At 41.1% G+C, this 25,657-nt stretch overlaps 1 protein-coding gene and 1 long non-coding RNA gene across 3 annotated transcripts in view; one reads left to right on the forward strand and one right to left on the reverse strand.

The window, feature by feature from the left end:
• jag2b (jagged canonical Notch ligand 2b) overlaps window positions 1–15,658 on the reverse strand; it is a 36,358-nt gene extending 20,700 nt beyond the window's left edge. For both annotated transcript variants that reach the window (XM_060866539.1, XM_060866538.1), the window contains exons 1-3: window positions 15,318–15,658; window positions 14,614–14,934; window positions 4,859–4,913 (exon numbers count right to left, since the gene is read on the reverse strand). In XM_060866539.1, the coding sequence (XP_060722522.1) occupies window positions 4,859–4,913; window positions 14,614–14,934; window positions 15,318–15,389 (448 nt within the window). In that variant the 5' untranslated portion in view covers window positions 15,390–15,658. The remainder of the gene's footprint in view (window positions 1–4,858; window positions 4,914–14,613; window positions 14,935–15,317) is intronic.
• Window positions 15,659–15,804: 146 nt separating this feature from the next.
• On the forward strand, window positions 15,805–17,172 carry LOC132842335 (uncharacterized). The gene is made up of 3 exons (XR_009648018.1): window positions 15,805–15,855; window positions 15,961–16,046; window positions 16,191–17,172. It is a non-coding gene; the product is annotated as an uncharacterized LOC132842335 (long non-coding RNA).
• The last annotated feature ends 8,485 nt before the right edge of the window (window positions 17,173–25,657 follow it).

Consider the following 25,657-nt stretch of genomic DNA (forward strand, 5'->3'; position numbering starts at 1 on the left):
AGGTCTTTATTGTAGCACCATTTATGTTTACATAAATAAACAGGTTTTTACAAAAGTCAGCAAATGGTAATGCATTTCCATTAAAATACTGTTAGGCAAATAATCTAAGAAGTGCATGGAAAAAATTTGAATATGGAAACATACAAGTGCCAGCCTAATAAAATCATGGAGAGACTGGAAAACCCACTTTAGACACTATTCAGCTAAAAAAAAAAAAAATTAAAAATAATCTGTTTCCCACCACGTCTTAAATGCATCTTATGCCTAATAAAGTATACAGGATAAGCCAAATAAAGTGTGTGGCTCTTTTCTTGCTTTTGCTTTAAAGACTAAAGGTTTCCATTCTCTTAGAGTGAGAGAAAGAGTAAAAGTAGGCAAATATTTAAATAAGTACTGAGGTTTGGTAGCATCCTTTAATAAGAAGCCAATCACGACGTTCAAGGAAAAAACCCACCTTGAAGTACGTTTGATTACATTTCATATGAACACATCATAAATATTGCCATCACCCTTTATATTAACATGATATTTCAATGAAACTGCCAAGGTTGTTAATAGGAAAAGAATTCTTAGTGCTAGATTGTGTCGTAAATCATTAAGCTAGATAACAAATCTGTCCCGTCACAGCTCTGCCATTGCTGCTGCCTGAGCGCATCACAGTCCCCAACATTAACGTACAGATCAGATTAACATTTCCACCTCTGACCAAAATTCATTTCTGCGTACACCAATGTCAGCACCACACGTGGAAATAGTGCCGGACCAAACTAACGCTCTCGTAACTGAATGGGCCGCGGTCATGTTCCAGAATTTAGCTTGAGAGACACAACCTCATGTTTAGAATAAATATTTTGCACAAACGAATGTCACATTAATTGTAAATGTTGAGGTCATTGAGGATTTTTCCTTTAATGCCAACTAACCTGCCTCATCTTTGTTAAAGAAACATTCTGGAAAGCTACAGTACAGAAACAACACGACAGAGAGGTGGGAGATGATATAATAATATCTATATATAAAACCTCTGGTCCATTCATGTCCTTAGCGTTGTTAGGGACCTACTCACCTACTCAATAGCTGCTGGAAAAGAAATATATACACAACTTCGTTTGCAGGCACCTTCTTGGCCTCCATCTTACGTGAACATACTAACATGACTCTTTTTGTGTTAAAATAAAAACCTCCTCCAGCATGAAGGTCTTAAATGCCACAGCATAGTCTCTCAGCACCCACAGGACACTGTGTGGACACTCACTCTCTCCAGTCTCTCCCATTGTCTTAGCCTTCTGCTTAGGGAGAAGCTGGAGAGAAAAACAGGACATAATGACTTCACGCTACAGGAGAGGCGCATGTTTGCATTTTCCAGAGGCCGGGATGTACAGTCATCCTACCGATCGCATCCGCACTTCAAAGGCTGCCCCCCTCTGCCAATACATTTCTTGCCAGCCAGCGTCCACCTTCTCTCGCATAAGTTAAATTCTTTCGCTTGACCCCCTTCCTCCCGACAAGTCCTCAAGCGAGACAAAGGCGGTGGAATCAGCAGCCGGACGGATGAAGGAAAACAGGATACAGCTGCGGCCTGATGGCGCCCAGATTCACTCTAGAATCTCCATATACTTGAACCCAGAAGAGAGGCCCCTTAGACTAACCAGTACTAAATACAACCCACAGGCCAGCATCAATACTAGGGAGTACCACAACAACTGATCCCATATTGCACAGTACAAACAGCCTCAGTCTACTGTACACTGTGCAACTATTTTGTCTCAGTCTAACCCACTAGATTTGTAAGAAGTATTAAGACACAAAATAACCAAAAACGGTCAGATTCAGTTGAGTATTCTGATGTTTGAAATAAACTTACTACCTCTTTGGCAAAAAAAAAAAATATATAATATAATATAATATAATATAATATAATATATATATATATATATATAACACTCATTTTTGTTTCTTCTGCCTCTCAACAGAGAAAGAAGAATAGTAACTAGCAGTCCACCTACCAGTTCTGCAGTACATTCTAATAGAATGTTATGCAAAAAAAAAAATAAAAACATATTTTATACGGATTGGTACAAGATATAGCCAAAGGTTTCTGGACACATGGCTATCAAACCCATATTCTGGTCTTCATTAAACTGTTGCCACAGAATATGTAGCAAATAAATGCATTCGTATGCTATAGATTTACGAGAGATTAACTAAGCGAGACAAAAGACATGGTTTGACAAGGATGGAGTGGAAGTACAGTACTTGAGTGTCCTGCAGAGAGCACTGACCTAAACACCACTGAACACTTTTGGAATGAACAGGAATGCAGAGATCTCCCAGAACCCTCGGCCTAACATCAGCGCCTAACCTCCCTCACTTTGAACCACACTTCAGGATATAGTGGAAACCCTTCATGGAAGTGCGATGGCTATAACAGCAGCAAACAGGAACTAAATCCGGCACAGGATGGCACAAATAGACATGATGGTCAGATGTTTCTGGAATCATGTATATATCTCATTTAAGGCTATGCAATTCATTTTCCATATATTCATAAATATTGTTGTAATCGTATTTACAATGGTGGCCTGGCGCAAATCAACAAATATTGATACAAGGCACCACTGCACAAGGAAGCGATACGAACACAAGAAAACGGGTACATGTTTAGTAACAAGTTTCCCTTAAAGAATTCATTCATTCATTCATCTTCTACCGCTTATCCGAACTACCTCGGGTCACGGGGAGCCTGTGCCTATCTCAGGCGTCATCGGGCATCAAGGCAGGATACACCCTGGACGGAGTGCCAACCCATCGCAGGGCACACACACAATCTCATTGACTCACGCAATCACACACTACGGACAATTTTTCCAGAGCTGCCAATCAACCTACCATGCATGTCTTTGGACCAGGGGAGGAAACCGGAGTACCCGGAGGAAACCCCCGAGGCACAGGGAGAACATGCAAACTCCACACACACAAGGAGGAGGCGGGAATCGAACCCCCAACCCTGGAGGTGTGAGGCGAACGTGCTAACCACTAAGCCACCGTGCCCCCCCTTAAAGAATTCCCCAAAATAAATAGGCTTGAATTGATCCAGTTTAAATGTATAAAAACTATTAAGACCTAACTCTAGTCTACACCTTCATTGAGCTTTGTGCTAGATAAACATTATGACAAAAGAGAGTGACACACGGCTAACAGCTCTCTAAGTTTCCAAGCATGTTCGTTACACAATGGTGCGTTTTCACTTAAATGTGCATTTCTCTGCTATAAAAATAAGCATTGACAATATGAAGCAACTGTATACATTAATTAGCTGATAATTATCGCTGGTAAATGGGATAAGCTGGGACAAAAACATGTTTGTTACAAATATTCAAATATTTATTAAAATTAAAAAAAAAAAAACAAGAAACAGAAACTTAAATAGAATGAGAGGAGTTAGAAAAGCAAACAGAACATGCACACTATTATACACACTATAAGCAATGAGATGCTTCTAATGGTAAAGACTTTAGTCAATGCAGGTAAATAATTACCAGCTAGATTTACTCTACTGACTACAGTAAGGGTCAACATCAGTTCATTATGCTGCATTTTGAGAGCAAACTGATCGAGCCATTTTAGAATTCCAGTTCCGGGTTTAATCACAAGCAGAGTAATTCTTTGAAAGTGTTGAGGATGATGTAGCACATGAATTCCTCATGGCTTGACAACCTACTTCTTGCACTGTAATCAGAAACTGGAACAGTAACGTGATGAGCCTCTGTGAGCTTCAGTGACTTTGGTAAGCGTAGTCCTGTTTTATAGGACGGCTCCTTCTCGAAAACTACTCAAACTACTAATGCTATTGTTGCTGTTCTCGTTCAGTTTGCTTAAAGATTTAGAGGACACAGAATAGCAGAAGTGAACATAAATCCCGGAAAGTTACTATTACGGATGTTTACAACCCGTGATGAACTTATGCAATGGTTGTTAAACTTGATGCATGTGTTTTATGTGCCTTCCTACAGGTCGGCGCTTTTCTTTTAAAATCCTAACTAATTAAGCAGAAGTAATGAACATTTATATGTTTACAGATTTTTTTTTTGTACTTCTAGAGTCTTAAAAATGTTTCCTGTCAAGAAGTTGACTCCTGAAATTGTGCCATCCCACACCCACCCACACAGCACACACTTCTCCACTCATAGGGCCTACAGTACAGCTCACAGGAAGATTACTGTTTATGAATCATCTAAAAAGAGGATTTCTCACAGGTTTTTGTTCACAACAAATTTCCCTCCTGGCAACACTCCTTCAGCTGTTACAAAACAGTAACAGTCTTGAGTCTGTATTTTTTTTTAATTATTACATTTATTTATTTGACATTTTGAGCATGTGATAGACAACTCAGTTTTGGAAATGACATCACTTCCTCTTCAATACGGAAAGTTTTGGGAATGTTGGGAAAGTTTTGGGAAATTGATGGGAAAGTTTTCTTATGTACTTTAAAATAGAATTGAGCTACATAACCACTAATGAAATATACTACTAGCAAATAATTATTTGTTAACGCCACACTGCACAAACCAATTAGCTGCTGATGCCACGCAAAATTTCCCACCATGAAATCCTATTTTATATGGACATGCACCACGTCAAAGAAGGAAAGAAAGGAAAACACCACACACACACACATCCACACAGACAGATTTTAGGCTTGCATGCTTGTATAATTACCATTAGACCATCAAGGCTAACACCAAAATATACCATCCCAAAATCAACATACTCTCACAAAATAGTAGTCCAACTGATTATACTGTACATGACATACACCTGCTACTGTATATCAGAACAAGAAGGAAATTGTACTCACTGTTTTGAGTGGTATTGTCCCAGTCCCAGGCCTCCAGAATGAGTGTGTAGGATCGCTGTAGAGGAGAGAAACACACATACAGTCAACATCAGCATATATATAAGAGGTATATAGGATGCATTACACATCCTCCACTGCTTTCAGTGGTGGGGCAAAAAAAAAAAAGGGTCAGGTCCCAAATGTAACCCGAAGAAGGAGACACAGGGCGATTACGCCTACATTGCTCTGAAATGAGGAAGACAAAATCCATAAGATAATAATAAAATAGTCAGGTTACACACACACACAGAGAGAGAGAGACAGAGACAGAGACAGAGACACAGAGAGAGAGAGAGAGAGAGAGAGAGAGAGAGAGAGAGAGAACAGGTAAAACATATCACTATAACACACTGTACAAAATCTCTGAGAATCAGAATTTGAGAATATAGACTTTCTTCTGAGATGGATTGTACATGCTGATACACACAATAAATGTAGTCATGCTAATCTGTACTTGAACTACAAAAGCCAATTAGTGACCAAAATCAAATTAAGTCCAGATCTTAATCAATATTCGTTCAGACCCACACTGAGCTTTAGATTCCTTTCACTTCCTGTGCAGTGAAATGATTTCCAAAGTTCTTGCAGTATTCAGTAGACTCAAATGTCAATTGAAACTAACCCCCACATAACCAAATGAGACAGTAGTGCTGGCGTAATGCACTTGTCTGTAAGGATGGAGAAAAGAGATGCTAAATAATGCTGGCATGATCTTTAAGCAAGCCACTGAGTGCCACTGCACCTTTAATGGCTCACCACCACAGGACCAAAACAGCTGCTTCATGGCTGCCAGCTCTAGTGAACCGCTTAGGATGAGTGTCCTGTATATACATGTTTTCTGAATTTTGACACGAAAGGTGTTCTGTATCGGTACAAAGAAACAGTCGTTTAGATGTGACTAGAGTAATATGATTTTTAAACACTGTTTGAACGTAGGATGGGATGAGCATTGAGATATGAAGCCAGTCCTATATGGGATATGGGACACACTAGATAGATAGTCTGGATTATGCAGTATAAGATTAACAGCATCAGCATAGGTTTTTAAAGGTCAGAATGGCAAGGCGGTTGGGGGAGGGCTGGGAATACAGACTCCACGCATCTTCCTGATGTGTTTTACGGATTAATTGTCATGGATGTAGATCGTCTTCTAAAGCTTCCGCACTCCCTGCCCATCCCCGAGAACATATGAGAATGTATTAGTAAGATCACAATCAGTAGTGTCAGGAAGGGGCGATCAGAAAAAGTGGGAAAGTCACACTGATAGAGTGCGAGTGGTGCTTGGGACAGTCCTGTTCCCACACACCATGTCTCTGATTAGCTGGATTATGTGACAGCTGCCCACAAACGACTGGATGAGGATAAAGGAGATGGGGGAGGTGACCATTCAACAAAGGCTTCTATCCAAAATCCAGTCCTGAGACAAGTCATCAGCCAAAGTCTCTGGACTCTCCATACACATTCCTATAGCAACACAGACAAAACCTCAAAATAGACATCCTTGCAGACAAGAGCCATCTCACTTAAAAACAGAGTATTTTTAGACATCTGTCTATTTCATGACATCCCTGATTAAGGAGCCTGATAAATGAGAACAAGCTGATGGAGATTAACTGGAATAGATGAACTCCAATTTAAACCCTTATCATGCCCTTATCAAACCCTTAACTAATCATGACCTCCTTCCCTATTATTAACCCATTTTCTCTCTGTACTGAGAAAAATCTACGGGGGTTGAAATAAGGTATTCCATTTACATCAGCTATTAACGTTTAATAAGAATACAACCTTTTTTTCATTCCAAGACTATGCAGTGGATTGACAGCAGCAGCTTGCTTGTAAGATAGAGACCGACTGAACAAACGAAACCTCTGATACTACTTCAGCCAACAGCACCTGTACAAACTCTGGTGTACCTTATTATCCTGAAAATGTGAAGGAAACTACGGAAAAGGATAATATTGATCAGCCATGCATGATGTATGTGGGTGTGGGTGGTGAAAGGAGCCACAGGTGCAGCTTCCCACGGTAGGGGGTTGGGCTCTGCAGAGGGTGGGATATAAGGGTAAAGCTGAAATTAGTGGGGGCTGTAGGGAGTGAGGCTCTGGCTGACCCCTGAGACCTCTCATCAGGGATCTCATCGGCTTCAAAAACCCTCCTGTGTGGCAGGGCTAACCTGCAGTGAGCTCACACACACACACACACACACACACACACACACACTCACATACGCTGTCACTCAAATCTATAGACGTTTCTGTGGAGGCTACAATGATTTAAGCAAATCATTGTTTGCTCTGAATTTGAAACACCACATCCAAAGTAGCATGAAGCATTTCATCAACTTGCAAAAAGGCAAGGTGCTTTCCCTCTGGCACTCCTGTCACTACCAAGTGACATCCAGTCAAGCACTTCTCACCATGGTGATTGTGTAAAGGTCATTCTGATCATGTTGAGCGTTAGGTCACGCGACCCAAGAGCTTTCCCATGCCTTATCCAGAGCAAGCCTATAACCCAATCCCACAGACACCCAGAGGAGAGGGGACTTGCATAAGTGGTCTATGGACAATCTTTAACAGGACAGGTGGGAGAAAACGAGCACATGTCTTAATACCGGAGTAACTCTTACCAGGAAGACAGGAAGAATGGTTAATTTGCTGGCTTCTATTAACAGGAGGAATTGTGAGAATGGACACACTTCCTGTGGTCGACACATCAGGATCCCACGGTCCTCCCACTCATGCTCCACTTGGCTGCATCTTCCTGTAACACCCCAGAAAGACTGTGGGGATTCAGAACTAAGGGGATTCAGAACCTTGCAAAGGTGATTTATTTCCGATCCATATTGGTGGACAGCGACTCATGTGGATTACAACCTGGCAGAAGTTACGCACTTTTATTATTATTGCCTGGCTCCACTGGCACTTTTTGATAGATTGCCCACTGAGGGCTAGCATGGTATTTATTCATCCTAGGCTGAGTAATTACAGCATGTAATCTTCATTAATCTGAGACATCTATCCATGCTTTCCAAATTTCCTATCCACTGACACAGACTAAGTGGGCCACCCTGAGCCGAGAGATCCAGTGGCCAATATACAGCAATTACAGCCAAATGTGTGACACCACCATGCCAATTACACCCTGCTGAAAGGTTTTTTGTCTTGTGCCCAGAGATGAGAATGTTCCCTGTTCATTAGATTGTGAGGAGTCCTTACAATAATGTTCTGGAAATGCAATGAATTTTTCTTTACTTTTTCTAAATAGTGTGGTGGACCAGAACCAATTGCTAGAGGCTGCTTCTCAGGACCACAGTAGAGCATTTTAGCATTGAGAGCTAAACCCTGGCTAAACCAAAGTCTAGGGGTGTAGGCTGTTAAGAACTACACAGAACCATATCGGATCAAACATAATAAAATCTCAGGGCAAACACAAGTTCCATTCTTCCAGTACCTCTATGTTCAGAATGAAACTATAACAAGGCTATTAATTGTACTGAGCTCAGTGTATTGTAGTTGGTTCATTTAACACATTTAGGGCAGTACGCCCATCTCTTTTGTGGAGCAGACTGCCATCCCCCTTAGTGGAAATTTATGGGGCTTGACTAGAACAGCCTACCATGACTACCAAGTCTGATCTCTCTGTATCCCAGGGAAAAAAAAAATAAAAACCTAGCCTATATGCTAATATGTACAATTTGCGCTCAATGGCCCTCAGTGAATGTCATGAAGAAGGCGTGTCAGCCACTATAGTCAGCACAAGGCCATGGTTGTGTCTGTGGAGTTGAAACTTGAGTTGTGTCAAGAAGAGAAGGGCTAAGGATGTCAGCGGGGTCATAGGTTAGTTCGACGTTGATGACATTATGTCGTCAATGGTGGGAAGGGAAGGAAGAAAACAGCGTGCTATAATCAATCACGCTGTCTCCTCCTACACTCAGACTCCGAGGTCCCAAACATGCAAGGGGCAGACAGGTTGAACTGAAATTCATCTCTGAGGTGCTTGAAAGAAATACAAGGGGCTAACTTCATAACCATCCATTACGTACCAATTCTACCGCTTTCACACACAAGCACAGGCTCAACCTTTTCACATTAACAGCCCCACATATTTTCCAAGAAGACTGCATTAAACTGGAGCAGCCTAATTTGTGTCTGCTTCAGAGGGTTCCTACAGCTCAGGTAATAATAGGGCAAGAGAAAGGTAGACAGATGGGGCCACATCAAAGTAAATGGCAAACAGAAATGGCTCATGTCAGTCCTATGGGAACCATGTGGAAAGAAGGGGTCTGTACATTCTTCTCGCCCTTTCCTTGTGAGAAAAATCCAAACTTTTTAAGAGTCTCTGCCTTTCTATTTTTGGTTCTCTTGCTAATTTTTAAAGAGTGTTAACAGCATCATTAAAAAAAAAAAAAAAAAAAAAAAAAAGAACAAATGAAATGCATTAGAGAAGCTTCGTTAGTGCAGAAAATAAAGTCTAGGTATAACATAATTGTTCTGTATTAGTTTGAAACCAGACTATACAGAATTTCCAAAATGTATACTAGATTGTCAGTTTTTCAAGATCTGAAAATCAGATATAGATTACACACTTTTCCATACGTTCCAGAACCTTCTTTACTAGGCCTTCACTCCCAGGCCATAAGAAAAGCTCTGTCCCATCAGACAGCACTACCAAAAAAAAAGCAATGTACAGTATACCTTAGTTCCTGTTGTCAATCTCATGGTCTCCGTCAACACTTTCAAAATCTCTGCAATCCTTCTTAAATAAAATGAAAATCCCCCGGTAAACATCTCGATTTCTAATTAGTCCTGAACGCCAGGGAACTATTGGAAATCCACATGGCACAGCCTAAATCAGCAAAAAGCCATAGAGGCCCCAGCAAATTAGCTCATTTGCTGTGACTCTTGTTCCAACTTTGACAATTGCCATTTTCCGCAAGGCTTCCAGGGCACAAAGACAGACAATAGCTTTGTTAAGGGTCTTTGTGTGCCTGTGAGGCAGGGACACACAGCCCGACATGTACTGTGGGCCCTGAAGCTGGTAATGATATTCGTCCATCGGAACCACCCTTCTTTCAGCTTGCCCCTTCACTGGGGTTGAGTTCCACTGGGAACAATACAGAAGCACAAGGCCCAAATACAATTCATTTTGTTAACCACACACACATCCAAGGTAGTGTGTTTGTGTTTTAAACAGTGAGAGTCTATGCCAACAAACTGAAAAAGTGACTTACTGGCAAAGAGTGTGACCAGTCTAAGGTGTTTTCAAGTATGTGTATACACACACGCCCCATTTAGCATTCCGCTACTATGCCAACAAGACCACTGGCATATGCTCGAACAACACAACATTCCCCTCCCCTTCTCCTAATGAACTAGAAAAGGCCACACACATGCATGTACACAGAAAGGTGCCACAAAGTTCTCAAAGATAAGGAGCACTCTTGAGACAAGGGTGCAGTATAAAACAACAGAGCACACCATTCTAATGAGTGTTAGAGCCAGAAGCCAGGACTAAACATTCAGAACCTGCTAGAATAATAGGTGGAGACGGAAGTGATAGAGATGCATAGAGATAAGAAAGAGGAGGGTCGTGTAGCATTCCCATCAGCTGCAGCGAGCGTGACCTGTTGCTGAGCGCCACCAAACCCCAGCAACCAGCTTAGAATAGCCCTTAACCTCCTGATAAAATCTAATATCAGGAACCCAATGATAATTTTACAAACAGTTGTAGTATTATCATTACTCAATGGGGAATCAAACACAGCTGCTGCCTGATGCTCCTGAGAACTAGCTGAAGATCAGCAAAGGTTCTTGGTTCTGACAACCAGTTACAGCTACAATTTTACTCATTAACCTCATTTCTGCATCTCCAACCAGCCCAGAAACACCACCTTCATTAAACTGGTCTCCCCTGGTAAAAATTCTAGTGCGACAAGCCAGTCTAAGAGAAGTCTTAAATACAAGTGACCTAGTTACAGTAGCTTTAAGAAGCCTGGTTACAACCATGCTGACGCCAACCAAAGCTCCATTATCATCATTATCATTTCCAGCAGGTTCAGGGGTCAAGTGGGAATTAAAAACTGGCCGTGCACTAATGCACTTTAATTACAGCAGTGCACCTGCTCAGGGTTCATATCCCCACAGGAAGCGCCACACACGTATACTGTATTAGTCGTGCACAATCACAGGCATACGTAGCCTATCTGCATCAGCAAATACCCCAAAACAGACATGGCAAAACAAATCCAACTCAACCAGAGCATGCCAATAAGTTGAAAGCAAGGAACAGTGCCAAGCTCCTGCACGGAGCAAGCTCCTGCAAATACTGCATTCCAGGCAGAAGCAATTTTTAAAGAGGTATTTGCCCAGTTAGATGTGAAGAAGGAGATTGTCGCACTGTAGCATCAGAGTTTAAACCAATGGTTGCCCTGTGGTCAGTCCTCACTCCCACCTTCTTACCACAAAGGCTTACAGAATGCCAAATTTCTTGACCACATGTTTTTGAAAGCCTCCTAATTAACTGTAAGAGCTTGGAAATTTCCCAAAATTAAACACAAGACAAGCATTTCTGAATGCTGAAGAAGGTATCGGTCATAGAGAGGAGATCCAATCTGATGCTTTTGTGAAAGAGGCTAAAAAGTAGTTCTGTAAGTAGCTCTGGTGAAGTAAGCTGGCTAAATGCTATAAACGTTCTCCAGTTCTTCAAACATCATGACCTTGTAGGAATCTCATGTTGGAATTTTCCCTCCTAACTGCAATATATATTGTTCCTTAAATTAACCGAGACACCACTTAATCGATTGATCATGTTTTGGCAAGGACTAGGAAAGCATCGTGCCAAAGACGGTCTCTAAAAGGAGTGTGTTCTTTGTTTTAAAGCACACACCATGTAGGAGTGGTGGAGTGGGAGGTGGCTGGCCTGTACTCTTCCAAAATATTCAGAAATTCCTTCTCTCTCTCTCTCTCTCTCTCTCTCTCTATACTGCATTAGGAGTGTTTCAGCTGGAGACCAGAAACCAGACTTAAGTATTGATGCACTACATATGCCTTTAATATTAACAGTTAAAGATGAAGAGGCACCAGATGCCAGGAAAACCCTAAATGCCTTCCCTAAACCTAAGGTAAAAGTGAAAAACTTTGGAGGCTGTTGAGTAAGTCACCGTTGGGCACACCGATTTCTAATTGGCTCAATCTTTCAGCTCCTAAAAATATCTCTTCCATGACTGAAGCATTCAGGGGCGGAAAAATGCTACCATTAATTGTCCTTTCCTCCATTTCATGGGACGACACAAAAGCAACATAGCCTCTGGTCGCAAGAAAAGTTTAGTGAGGTAGTAGAACAAAACCATTTTGTTTCATAGGTAAGAAAGAGAAGAAAGTGCAGGAAAAAAAATCTTTAGTATGAGACTCCTCCGGATCCAAGACTTGTTAAATGACTACATTAGATCACCATAAGAAAACAATAAGTAAAAGCTTTTTTAAAAACAGAAAATGGTACAAAACTAGAAACACATGTGAAGCACTAATTTTAGGTTTGTTTTTAAATTTGGAGTTTGCTGGCGAAAAAAAAAAATTATTATAAATCTAATCAACATATTAATATATTGCAGAATGAGGTTTTATTAACTCTTCATTTTCTCATTTTATTACAATTCAACATGAATTTAAAATGCCTTTCAGGTTTACAAAACAACAAACGAGTCAGTCAGAAGTCATAAAAGAGTTTTATCATGTTCTTATTATCATACCAAACGTGGCCAAATATAATACTCAGAAGGCAAATATTTTGTTGAGGTCAACAAAAAGGTTTCCACAGAAAGTGAGTGTTGTGTAAAACTTACTGAACCCACAACCTTTAAACAAGTTTCCTTGAGAGCCACCTGCTTCAAATGGACAATTATCGCTTTTTGTTGACTGAAGATGTAGCCAGCTGTGACCAGCTAATTGCATGGTCAATAGTTTAATCAGCAGTATGGCTCAAGCCCTTCTTTCCCAGGTGAAGCCCGAACAAGTGGCTGTACTGAATGCCCATTTAAGGGGGAAGGGAGCACCAAGGGCCGCATATAATTGTTTACTAAAGGCCCATGTAGCTGTCTCCTAGCAACCGCCCGGCAAGCTCCCAATCAGGTCTAGCCGATGCTGCCGTTTTAGCCCTGATTCATGGCAGCCCAGGCGACAGTATCTGCTGTGCGCAACCACGAACTAATAAGAACTATAAGAACAGTCACTTGCATTATGATTCCACTAATGAGAATGGACACTACAAATCACCACTTCTATCTAATATGTGATCAGTGCAGGATTTTTGCCTATCATACCACAACTCAGTGCTGGAGTTAGGAAAAACACACACACGCGCGCGCATGCATGCATGCGTGCACACACGCGCACGCAAATTCACACCTCTTATGTTACATGTATCAGTTACAGTATCCTCTTACAAATATAGCTCTCCATTAAAGGAACAAACCAGTTATTGGGAAGCGTATAACTACTCTGAACCCTCATCATAGACTAAGCCTAGGAAAAGCAAAGCACAAATGCAAATAGTGAGAACAAATTATCTCCTCCAACAGGTGGCAGAGTCACTATCCAAGCCTGACAGAGGAGCTTCATATCTCTTTACAATAAAGAGGGGATGGAGTTACACTAGGCACACATCAATTGCCTTTCCGGATGCGGCAGAACCGGAGAACTCATTCAATTTCTGGATGTTAAGGATTGGCCGGAACTGTACAAGTATCATGGGCGGACTGAAGCACTTAGGCGGGTATATACATCCGCATACAAATACACATTTCACACAGCACACAAAAGGAAGAGAGATCTGGTTTTCTGAGACTGACCAGCGTGGGAAACATGCTAAACATAACACAAGTTAGGGAAGGTACACAAAGCAAGAGGGCTGTGATAAAACCCACATAAAGCAGTTTGATAGTTAGTTACACATTAACTTGCACATTAAGCTTGAGGATGGGGGCAGGTGGAAAGTGGAGCAGGTGTATTACAGGCAAGATGTTGGAGTGGCTGTAAACAGGATAGTTCAAGTCAGCATGGTCAGGGAGACTGAGCATTTCAGAAAGTCTGGGCATGCGGCCAAATCGGACAGCCAATACTACACGGTGTGTTTGCTTTTTTTTGGTCGTTTAAAAGGTGCGACATCTCTTTCATCTGATACCCGAGATGTGAACGAGCTCCTCCTGATTCAGATACACATAGTCAAGGAATAGATCAACACTGCTTAATGCATGCTGAGCTAATGTGGAGGGGGAAAAAGGAAACGCTCAGGTGTAGACTACAGGTGTGTGTTGCTACAGAATGATGGAAGTTCACTGAGGAATCAGAAGATCCCTAGAGCTCACATACACACACGCGCGCTCTCTCTCTCTCTCTCACACACACACACACAAGGCGCAGCTGCACCTGGCTGAGCAAGATGGCATGCAGTCACCTTAGAAGTCCAGGAAGCATACTAGTACATGTGTGTCACTGGTCTCGTATGATAACCTCGAGGCGAGGGTTTCATTCATCTCAGTGCTCTCTCTCTCTCTCTCACACACACACACACACTTCTTGCGCATGGTGGCCTCAAGAAGGGACCCCAGACCGACTAAAACCCATCATAATAAGCACGTTAACACAACTTTACCAGGCTCGAACGGATGATGTCTTTTTTGTTCCCCTTATATACAGTCGAACACAGCGCGCACTTACCGGCCACGCAAACTGGAACGGGATGACGATCTTCCCGGCGTCGCTGATCTTGTTGCTGTTGCTCTTAGTGTTTTTAAAAGAGAATATATTTCCACCCAACACGCCGGTAGATCCGCTGCCGAAGTTGCATTGGCCGGTGGGGGTCACCTCGCTCTGATACTCCTTTAAACACACTTTAAAGTACGTGTCGCACTCGTCGCGTGTGCACCGCTGGTCCCGCGTGTTGCGCGCGCCGTCGCAGCATTCACCGTCCCACAGCTCCCCGTTCACGTTCTCCACACTCATCAGCTGCAGCTCGAAATAGCCCGAAGCCCAGGACACCTAAAAATAACATCAAAAACGATCACATGCATTAAAAACAAAAGGCCTTCCAGCGGCAAACGCACTCATTTGCTGTTCATCTTATTGTGTTTCAGATGCTTTATTTTATTATTTATTATTATTATTATTTATTATCGTTAACAAGGATTCGGGCTCGTGCGCCACCGCCACCGCGTGCGTTACTGCTCGTCGGTGCCTTCGAGATTTTTTTTAAGTTAAGACGAAATTTCACACATCTGAAACCTTGACGATCAGAATCGCACGATCACATGGTCCGAGCATGCGTAATTCAATCAGCAACCACAAACCGGACCGAATTAAGTAGCTCGTGCCTGTCAACTTTTGGTCAGGATCTGAGAATTGATCCGAAATTGCATCCTCACCTCGGTGCACGTCGTGAACAGCAGCAGGCACGCTACGCAGAGCCAGTTGGAAATCCTCGCACAATTCCACATGCCTCTGATTAATTAGGAACAAGCGGAGAGAGAGACGAAAGATGGGCAGCGGCCGATGACCGGCGACAGGATCCTCATCCGCTCCTGACATGCAAAAATTCGCACGCGTGCTGTTCAGTGCGGCGACAGTCCAGCTACAGCAAACACACGCACTCACTCACTCACTCACTCACTCACTCACTCACGCTCGCACGCACGCGCGCGCACATACTCCCTCTCCCTCCGTCAGATCACTCCACGGCAAATGATTATGTTTCCCAGCTACTGCACGCCTGGGGCAGCCTCGACTGATTGGCAGCCGGATAAACCACTCACCAATCAGCGTGCTTACGTTTGCTAGTGCGTCGTCTCTAAGCCAACCACGCACTAAAGGGGCGGGGCTTTTCAAATACTAAAAAAAAATAAATAAATAAATAAATAAAAAAAAGGAAAAATGGGGGAAAATGCTGGCTGTGCCACCACAGAGGTGCAATATTTCACAATTATTACCAAATACACACATCTTATGTTCACGTCGCGGTCCGTAAAGTCTAACCGACGGATGATTTTCTTGTTTGTTTTTTTCCCTCAGAATACATTATTAATTAAAGTGTCTCAAAAACAAAAACAAACGCTGGAACGAAACCCACAGACTAACCAGAGGTAAACAGCCGAAAGGTAAAACGTCTTCACGGTTGGAAAAGAAACAAACAAAACTCTTCATATGTTTATATAATGTTCCGTGGTTTTGTTTATTCCTGGTGATTGTCTTGACATCAACAAGAGAAGACAAGTCCTGTAATATGTTCTTTTTCCCGTTAGACGCTTCAGAGTCTGTAGTGACGCAGCTGAGGTCGCCCTCTTTCGGACATTCAGACCTGCTCCATGACACAAGGGCTGAAGAGCAGTGAGAGGAGATGTGTCTCTGCACAGATTTCAGGAGAGGATTTGCCTTCATAACGACTTCATTAAATATTAAATACACCTTAAATGTAGTCATACTTACTGACCCTTTTATTAGGTGAATGTGGTGCACAATTACTGGGAAAGTAGACCGTAGACCCACCACCACCGAGCAGAAACATTGACAGTTGTATCATAGTCTAGTGGTCCTGGTTAAAATTCTGTTACAGTAGTGATTCTATGGTCTATGGTGGCTCTTTTCACAGTAAAACCCAGTATTTATATACCTAAAACGTACACCACGTTCACCTGACAATGGGGTCAATAAGTATGACTACATTCATCAAATACACCTTAAATGTAGTCATACTTACTGACCCTTTTATTAGGTGAATGTGGTGTACTTGGTAGGTATACAAATACTGGGTCTTACTGGGACCAAATACTTGGTAGTATTTGTATACCTACCAAGCCACCATAGACCCACCACTACTGTGTTGTTTTCAACCTGCCTAAGATCTCACATACCACTCCTCTGCTGTGATACCTCCACTGGCAGATTCAAAACACTGATGCTTGCCTACAAAGCCAAAAATGGACCAGCTACCTCCTCCCTCAAAGCCCTTATCACTCCTCACACTGCACCTTGCACCCTCAGAGCTACCAGCACTGCTCGACTGGTTCCACCATCTCTCAGGGTAAGATGTAAGTATACTACAAGACTCTTTTCTGTTCTGGCACCAAGGTGGTGGAATGAACTTCCCCTAGTGGTCCAGACAGCTGAGTCACTGGCTGAGTTCAAACGACGGTTGAAGACCTACTTATTCATGAAAAACCTCAACTAGCACTTCCTTCCCTATTTGTTGTATGTATGTATATAAAAAAAAAATAAAAACTTTGAACAGTGTTTTAGACTCATGGTATCTTAAGTATGTAACCTAGTGAACCAGCATTAATGTATCCAATGATAGAGACTTAAGCACTTTTGTACGTCGCTCTGGATAAGGGCGTCTGCCAAATGCTATAAATGTAAATGAGCAGAAACCTTGACAGTTGTATCATAGTCCAGTGGTACTGTTTAAAATTCTGTTACAGTAGTGGAAATTCACTATTAATATATTATAGTATTTATGTTTTTCACACTGTTCTCTCCAGTACATTAGAAACACAGCAACACTATGTAAGAGACAGGACAGAGTTGTTGTGTCATAGTACAGACCAATCCAAACCTGTTACCTTGGACCTGATGTGTTTTGTCAGTGGAAAGTTCATGAAGAGAAAACACAACTCTAATAAACAGCTAATATATTATTATATTATTATTATTATTATTTATATTATATATAGTATATATTATATTATATACAATGAAATAAAAAGTCTAATATACCAACGATTGGACTGGATTATACTACACTGTATGCCCCAGAGTATATAGACACCTCAGCAACATATACATATGTGTTTGTTAAACGTTCCATATCAGATCATATCAACTTTTGTGGTTAGAATGAACCTCAATATTCTGGGAAGGTTTTGCACATGATTTTGGTGAGTGAGTGTGAAGATTTGTCCAATGACTCACAAGAGCATTAGTGAAGTCAGGGACTGATATTGAGTGAGGAGGTCTAGGGTCTAGGTCTGTTCTATTTTATCACATAGGTGTTCATTGGGGTTGAGGTCAGGACATCCTTCACACTTTAGTTCTTACACCAGCCTTGACACACCATGACTTCATGACGCTCGCTTTGTGCACAGGGGCATTGTCATGCTAGAGAATGTTTAGGCCTCTTTGTACCATTAAAGGAAAGCTTAATGCTACAGCATACAGAAACACTCAATACAATTGTGTTTCAAACTTAGTGGCAACAGTTTTGGGAAGGCCTAATTGTGGGTGTGATGGTCAGGTTTCCACACGCTTCTATCCATATAGTGTGTGGTCATTAAAAATTGTGACTCCCTGGAATTTACATTTAAAGGGACCCCTTGCTGCAGTGTATGGTGGTTGTCGGAGTGTAACAAATGGAATATCATTGCTCCACATGATAGCTCATGTTTTTCCATTTACAATGTGTGCTAATTTCCCTGCAATTGTTAATCAAGGTCAGTTTCTGACCACATGACCACTGTTAGCTGAGAAACTTTGGTTGGTGTACCATCTAAATCCATAAATAATACTGAGGCTGGGGGGCATGGTGGCTTAGTGGTTAGCACGTTCGCCTCACACCTCCAGGGTCAGGGTTAGATTCCCGCCTCCACCTTGTGTGTGTGGAGTTTGCATGTTCTCCCTGTGCCTCGGGGGTTTCCTCCGGGTACTCTGGTTTCCTCCCCTGGTCCAAAGACATACATGGTAGGTTGATTGGCATCTCTGGAAAATTGTCCGTAGTGTGTGATTGTGTGAGTGAATGAGTGTGTGTGTGTGCCCTGCGATAGGTTGGCACTCTGTCCAGGGTGTATCCTGCCTTGATGCCTGATGACGCCTGAGATAGGCACAGGCTCCCCGTGACCCGAGGTAGTTCGGATAAGCGGTAGAAGATGAATGAATGAATGAATACTGAGGCTTTTAAATCCAGTTTCAAGTTCTGCTTTTCTTCATACACCCCTACCAGCACCACACATTATTGTGTCAATTTCTTTGCAAAGCTATTAAAGATCCAACACCCAAATAATATCTGGCCAGTGGTAATCCTGTGGTGGCCTTTTTTTCTATGGTAGAAGGATCAGGAGAGTTGTTAACAAAATGCACATAGTAACAGATGGGATAGGTTCAGTAATTGTGTATCTGCAGATATAGGGTGGGTTTACATAATCATTTGTTTGTTTACACCTTACATCATTTGTCATTTGCATCTCATGATTCACCAAACACAACATTATTTTCCGTGTTGGTACTTTTCACAGCATTAATTACCTCTTGTATGCCATTTATTTCAAAGAAATTCAACTATATCTCTTTAAAGGATAAACCCTTTCCAGCAGTGAACCAGTCCGTGTGATGGCTGGAATAGTCGAGACCATTAGCAATTCCTTTAAGAGGCTGAAGGTATGTATTTAAATTATGGAGAAATAGAGGTAATCCAGCCTGACATTTTCTTTCCCATCACTAGACATGGCATAAATAAGCTCATGGCTAAAGCAGGTAACAGCCTTATTTAAGTCTAAAACCTTGGATGCTGTCATAGCAGCCTACTTTCAGCCTGATGACAGGAGGAAAGCTGGGTTAAAAGAGTTTCTGGGTACACATAGCAAGAAATGGTGGGGGAGTGTTGGTCAGGGACATGGGTGGGCATGGTGGGGGAGGTGGTTTTCAGAAAAGGTAATGTGGATGCCTTTCCTCATCCATATTTCATGCTTTTCCATTAGAGTCCTCACACAAAAACATATAGGCAACCAAGTCTTTCCTTATCATCCCTAATCATCACCTTGACCCACTTTAGCACCTCACACTCATTGCTGACATCAGCCAAGACAGTTAATGATAAGGTCAGCCATGACAATGTTATTAAAAAGGTGCTGATTAGGAACTTTGCAGCATATGCAAAAAAAAACAAAAAACAAAAAACGTATGGCATAAAATATCACCTTACCAAACAGCAGGCTAATCAATTCCTAGGATCTGTTGCCTTGTATATATTCTCTGCTACACTCTCTGTTGTATGGCACCACTATATTTGCTGCAGGGGAGTCTGGTTTCCATAGCGATGACTCTGTGTTTGTCTCTACTGTAAACCAAGCTCACAGGAAATTAATAGTGATATGATAAGGCCTCTCAATGATGACAATTTTTACTGCAAATATTATCTGACACCTTCAGTTCTACAGCTGGTGCATGTGCCATCTTGGTACAGGTGTAATTTGACCTGGATTTATCCTTGAAATATTCTTGTAGTCTGTTGAAAATCTTATAAAAAGCTTAGGGTAAAATCTCCAAACAGTTAATAAAATAAACAAATAAGCAATATGTTTTTCAGTAGATTACAGGTTTACTGTACTAGCCTCCATCATTTTACATTTGAATGGTGGGCGGAAATGGCAGAAGTGGTGTGGGAAGGGGGTGAGTTTGAAATATGAGTTATGTAAGTTGTAATTCAAAGGAAGAAAACAATAAATATGTTAGGTTTTTTTCCCCTTGTCATTGGTTGCAGTTGATTCACAAGCTTGTTTGCTCAAAGGGGAAAATATATCAGGTAACCTTATCCAGAAGGTTGACCAAAAGCGTTGTAATTTGATTTAATTTTGATGTATGATTGTGAATGTTTTAGTTGACTGTTCAGGTTGGGTTGTTTTTAAGCTTTAAGCATTTGTATATTGAAGAACATTTCCTATAATAGTCTCTTTTGCACCATTCAAGTCTCATAAACCCTTATTACATTTAGTAATCTAAACTAAATGACTAAATATTTTTTTATTTAAATATATTATGTATATTTTAAATAATATACCTAAAACATATGGTAGACTACTATAATTATGGACCCAGAATGAAATATGTTGTCTCGGTTCCTGCTTGTGAGTTAAGTTTTTTCCAAATTTAGAAAGAGTTAGTAGTGTATTATGGTTGTAACTATGTAAGTAAATTTCCACAAGTTTGGCTATGTGTTACCTGTTTCCTGAAAGCTTTGGGCTTTTTTTCGTACAGCCATCCTTGTTTCCAGCATTTTTCAAAACAAAGTTACACCAATAAATCCTGGACTCCTGGTTCACAGACACTGTCATTACATGAGCCCAGTAGGTTTCTGTCTGCCATTCTGTCTTCACCCACACAAAGCCCTTATAATGTTACGATCATAATTGTTTGTCGCGCTCCTTCTCTCTGGTTGAAAAATGATTTTGCCAACTTCATAATTATACTCTATTGCACAGGGAGTCTTTTGAATTGACATGGATTTTGGGAAAACTGCACAGAAATTACTGTATATGGTGCCCCTGTTAAACATGGCACGCCAGTAGCTCAGCTCTAAAAATTACTGGCGTTAATCCCACCAGGAGCAATAGACATTCATCAATCATTGTGATTTAATGCTAAACGACTCTGTGCATGAGTCTAAGCTTGACAGATTGAAAGAAAAGTAGGCAAAATGCTTACAACTGAAATTTCAATCTTCAGTTGCAAATTCGTCAACACGAAAATATCAGTCTCTACAGTGTGTGTGTGTGTGTGTGTGTGTGTGTGTGTGTGTGTGTGTGTGTGTGCAAGGACAGATCACAGTAGTATTAATGTCATTGTTTCTGCTTCATTTTGTGTTGTCTTTCTGGCTAAACCAGAGGAATTGACAAATCCAGTTTGGTTCCTTGGCACCCAGCCTAAGGCATTTCGCACAATGCCAGTGTGATTGACACTTTCACAATTCAGCAATGCATCCAGAATGTGTAGCACCTTTTACTATGACACTTTACTACATCTATCTCTGACTAATCTGCACATGCTTGGCTCGTGGCATTAAGTGTAATGTTTGCTCCAAATGCTAATGGTTTTTAAAAATACAGGCCCTTAATGAATATACTGTGCTGTATATTTAGAGGGGTGTGTAGATTTTAATTAACCTAAAGAAACAAAACATTTGTTCAGCACCCACGTTTACAATCAAAGGTAAATATGAGGAAGTGACATAGCAAAAGAAGAATCTGACTCTTCATGTTCCACCCGTGGTACATGATCATCTACAATTATGCATTTTCCTATAAGGTCAAGGAATACATTTGCTAAATTCCGAAGTCTCAGTCATGAATTCTGATTTGGATTTACACCTTAAATTCAACTTGTGTCCCTGTTTATTAAAATGTGAAAATGATGGATTGCATGTGTGTCTCTCCATTACTCCCTACACTCTAACTGTGCATATTTGTACTGAAGCAGAACATGAGGGCACCCAACACCTGACCACGCTATGGCTGCTCATACCCTCATCTTTGCCTGTGCATCCTTATCTTTGCGGAAACATTGCTTCCTCCTGCCTCGAAGATCACAAATAAATATATCTTAGGAAGGTGTGTGGCAAAGAGCGTGTATGTGCAGTATACTGAAGACTGACAAACACAGAAGAAGTCAACCTTAGTGCCCTGAACATTAAGCGAGGCAGTTCTAGATGACAGGACTGTGCCATTGTTTCTGTGTGGACAGTCACAGAAATGAACTGGAATCCTTCACTTTCACTCTTATTGAAGAATATGGTAATGATAAGAAACAAGTAAATAAACATGTTGTTTGGGTAATTTTCTGGTTAGTTGGTGGAGTGCTCTGAGAGCTGAATTAGGTTAAATTATCCTGACTAACACTGAGGCAACGGCAGTACAATGTGACACACTGATGGCCTTTCCCTCAGTTCTTCTCTCCACAGGAGCAGGTGCAGCTCGCGCCACACAATAATCTGGACAATTAGAGCTTTTACAATGGGCCCAATCAACCTTGACTCCAGGGCCAATGAAGGGTCATTCCACAATTCAGAAGAGCATATGAGAGAGCATTTCTTATGAGAGAAATATGTTATCCTAACTTCTTATTAAGTTATTTACAAAGTGATTAGCTGTCATATAGTAATGTTCTCATGAATTTGAATGCAAAAGTCTGCATAACCTTCATACAAAATAACAAAGACGAAGAAATGTAGATTACCAGAAGACATTACTGTCACATAGGTTCAGCAAAAGTAAAAAGAACAATTAGTAAATAAAATCACTGCTCTGAGAGTAGCTCTTCCAATTAATGTACTCTTCCTACTACCTTATCAGTTCTACAGTAACATCCTACACAGAGTTGTATGGCAAACATTGAACATGAACAAACTGAAAGATCAGGTACAGTGTTTTCCATAAGATCTTTGTGGAATGAGTCTCCAATGCCAGTGCTTTATAACATTCAAAGGTTAATCCCTTTGAAGCATTGGAGCATCTTTAGGATGGAAGGTGATGCAGTTGCTTGGTAAACTGACATGCTGTAGGCATTACCACTAGTGAATCAGTGTGTTTCCTTAATACCCTGCCATGGAGTGGTGTCCTTCTCCAGGCCTGTCCACACCTTCTCTGAATCCACCATGACCTTGACCAGGATAAAAGGCTTAATGAAGATGATTAATATTAATATCAAGCTGCATTTATTTTTTGTTTTAATCATTACAACTTCATTCATTCATTCATTTTCTACCGCTTATCCGAACTACCTCGGGTCACGGGGAGCCTGTGCCTATCTCAGGCGTCATCGGGCATCAAGGCAGGATACACCCTGGACGGAGTGCCAACCCATCGCAGGGAACACACACACACTCATTCACTCACGCAATCACACACTAGGGACAATTTTTCCAGAGATGCCAATCAACCTACCATGCATGTCTTTGGACCGGGGGAGGAAACCGGAGTACCCGGAGGAAACCCCCGAGGCACGGGGAGAACATGCAAACTCCACACACACAAGGTGGAGGCGGGAATCGAACCCCGACCCTGGAGGTGTGAGGCGAACGTGCTAACCACTAAGCCACCGTGCCCCCTCATTACAACTTGAGTGGGTTAAAAGAATTGTGAAGAAACAGATGTTTTAAGCTTCCACAACCTAACTATAAACCGATTAAAAAGTACAGCCTTTAATTTGTTTTCATTAAACAAATGCAATTATTGATATATATTTTTTTACTATGGTATAAGTGGAATTATATATATATATATGTTATTGAAAAATAAACTTCAGGATAATAACACATCACACAATCCATTCATTGATTATTTTCCTATAACAGCATGCTCTATGATATACAGTATTATTACATGCTTTCCTTTAGAACTGTGTCCAAGCTCTCTGCATATTCTCTGAGCATATGGAGGATTACTTTTTGTATTCAGACTGCACCCTGTGTTCTTCCTTTTGCACCGTCCTAATTTTTTTTTTTGACAGATTGCTTGGCAAATCTTTAGCTAAAATTCTTACATTTGGCATCTGTTAATAATAAAAGTATTTACTTTTTGTTTTGTTTTTATGCACAGTTTTCTGTTGATTTCTGTTCTGATTCTGTTGACACATAAGGCAAGTTCTAAAGGCAAGTGTGGAATAATATATTATGGGGCACGATGTTATAAGAAAATAATCAATGAACGGTTGTGTGATGTGTTATTATCCGGACGTTTATTCTTCAATAACATATATATTATTCCACTTATACCACAACAAAAATATATGTGGTTGAAATTACAATAAAAGCTTCTTGACTTGACATGAGATCATTTTTGTAGATGGATATCAAAATTTTTACCACAAAGTTGTAAACGTTTGCATTCATCGGTGAATGGTTTATTAATATGATAATAAGAATCCGTCTTTGTACTATTGAATTACAAAATAATGTGCTTCTTGCGAAATGGAGTATTTGTATATGTTAAATATGTTGCATACACAAAACACAATCATAGCATCTACACTTGTCTAAACAAGATGGTATTTTTACTGCCACACACAAACCACAGCTAATTTTAGTAAGAGAGGATGTCCGTCCTGTGGATGACATCACACTCCATCCTAAAGGAGGCACATCGTTCACTCTTCTGAACTGTGTTTGTATCACCATATGTTTTGGCTGTCCCACAGCAATCCCATGCACTCATCCAGGATATCCTACTACAGAACCACGACGGTGACTGTCCTGTCTGCTGTGCATGTTTTTATCCTCATTCCAAAGTTGACATCCGTCTTGTGGTTCAGAGAGAGTTCAGTAAGTCAAAGTGTATAAGGGCACATGAAGAACACCAGAAAATCAGCTCTTTTTGCTCTTATTGCAAAGACTAAGAGTAAAAGAGAGAGGTGGCCCCTGTGGAGAAGTGAGGCACTGATGCAGGGAAGAGTGGTTTGTGAATCTCATAAATATCTGTAGATAAGCAGAGAAAAGCCTGCGTTTTCATAGCAGGATCTTTATCCCACTCTAAATCAAAACCTGGATAATCTTCTGTAGTATTTCTACAAGAGAGTTCAGAGTTATCACTTTTGATGTTTGTATTTTTATCTTTGAGACTGAACAAATGGAATCGAGCAATCAATTGTGGAGGGACTGTGCTGTGATAGAAAACTAGAAGATCCTTTCTTTCATTCTTCTGTATAAGAAGAACCTGCCCACAGATCACATCCCAGCTCATATTCACCATCTGACCATGATTAGTAGTGCAGCCACTTATATAGACCCTTGTTTCCACTGCAAAAGGCCTGCAGGACAGCGAATGGGCAGTTGGCTCAGGTTCCTCCATCCCCATGTAGGCACCATGCTCTCATTTGCATACAGATGGACAGTGTGGTGGAATCATATTAGGTGTCCTCCCTCTTTTTGTCTGCTGGTCACAACTCCAGTGGTGGGCATAATGCTCAGTGCACTTCAAAGGGTCGGTCACACCTGGGAGTGCCGGGAGAAAGG

Source organism: Tachysurus vachellii, chromosome 3 (genome assembly GCF_030014155.1).
Source record: "Tachysurus vachellii isolate PV-2020 chromosome 3, HZAU_Pvac_v1, whole genome shotgun sequence".
Lineage (NCBI taxonomy): Eukaryota > Metazoa > Chordata > Actinopteri > Siluriformes > Bagridae > Tachysurus > Tachysurus vachellii.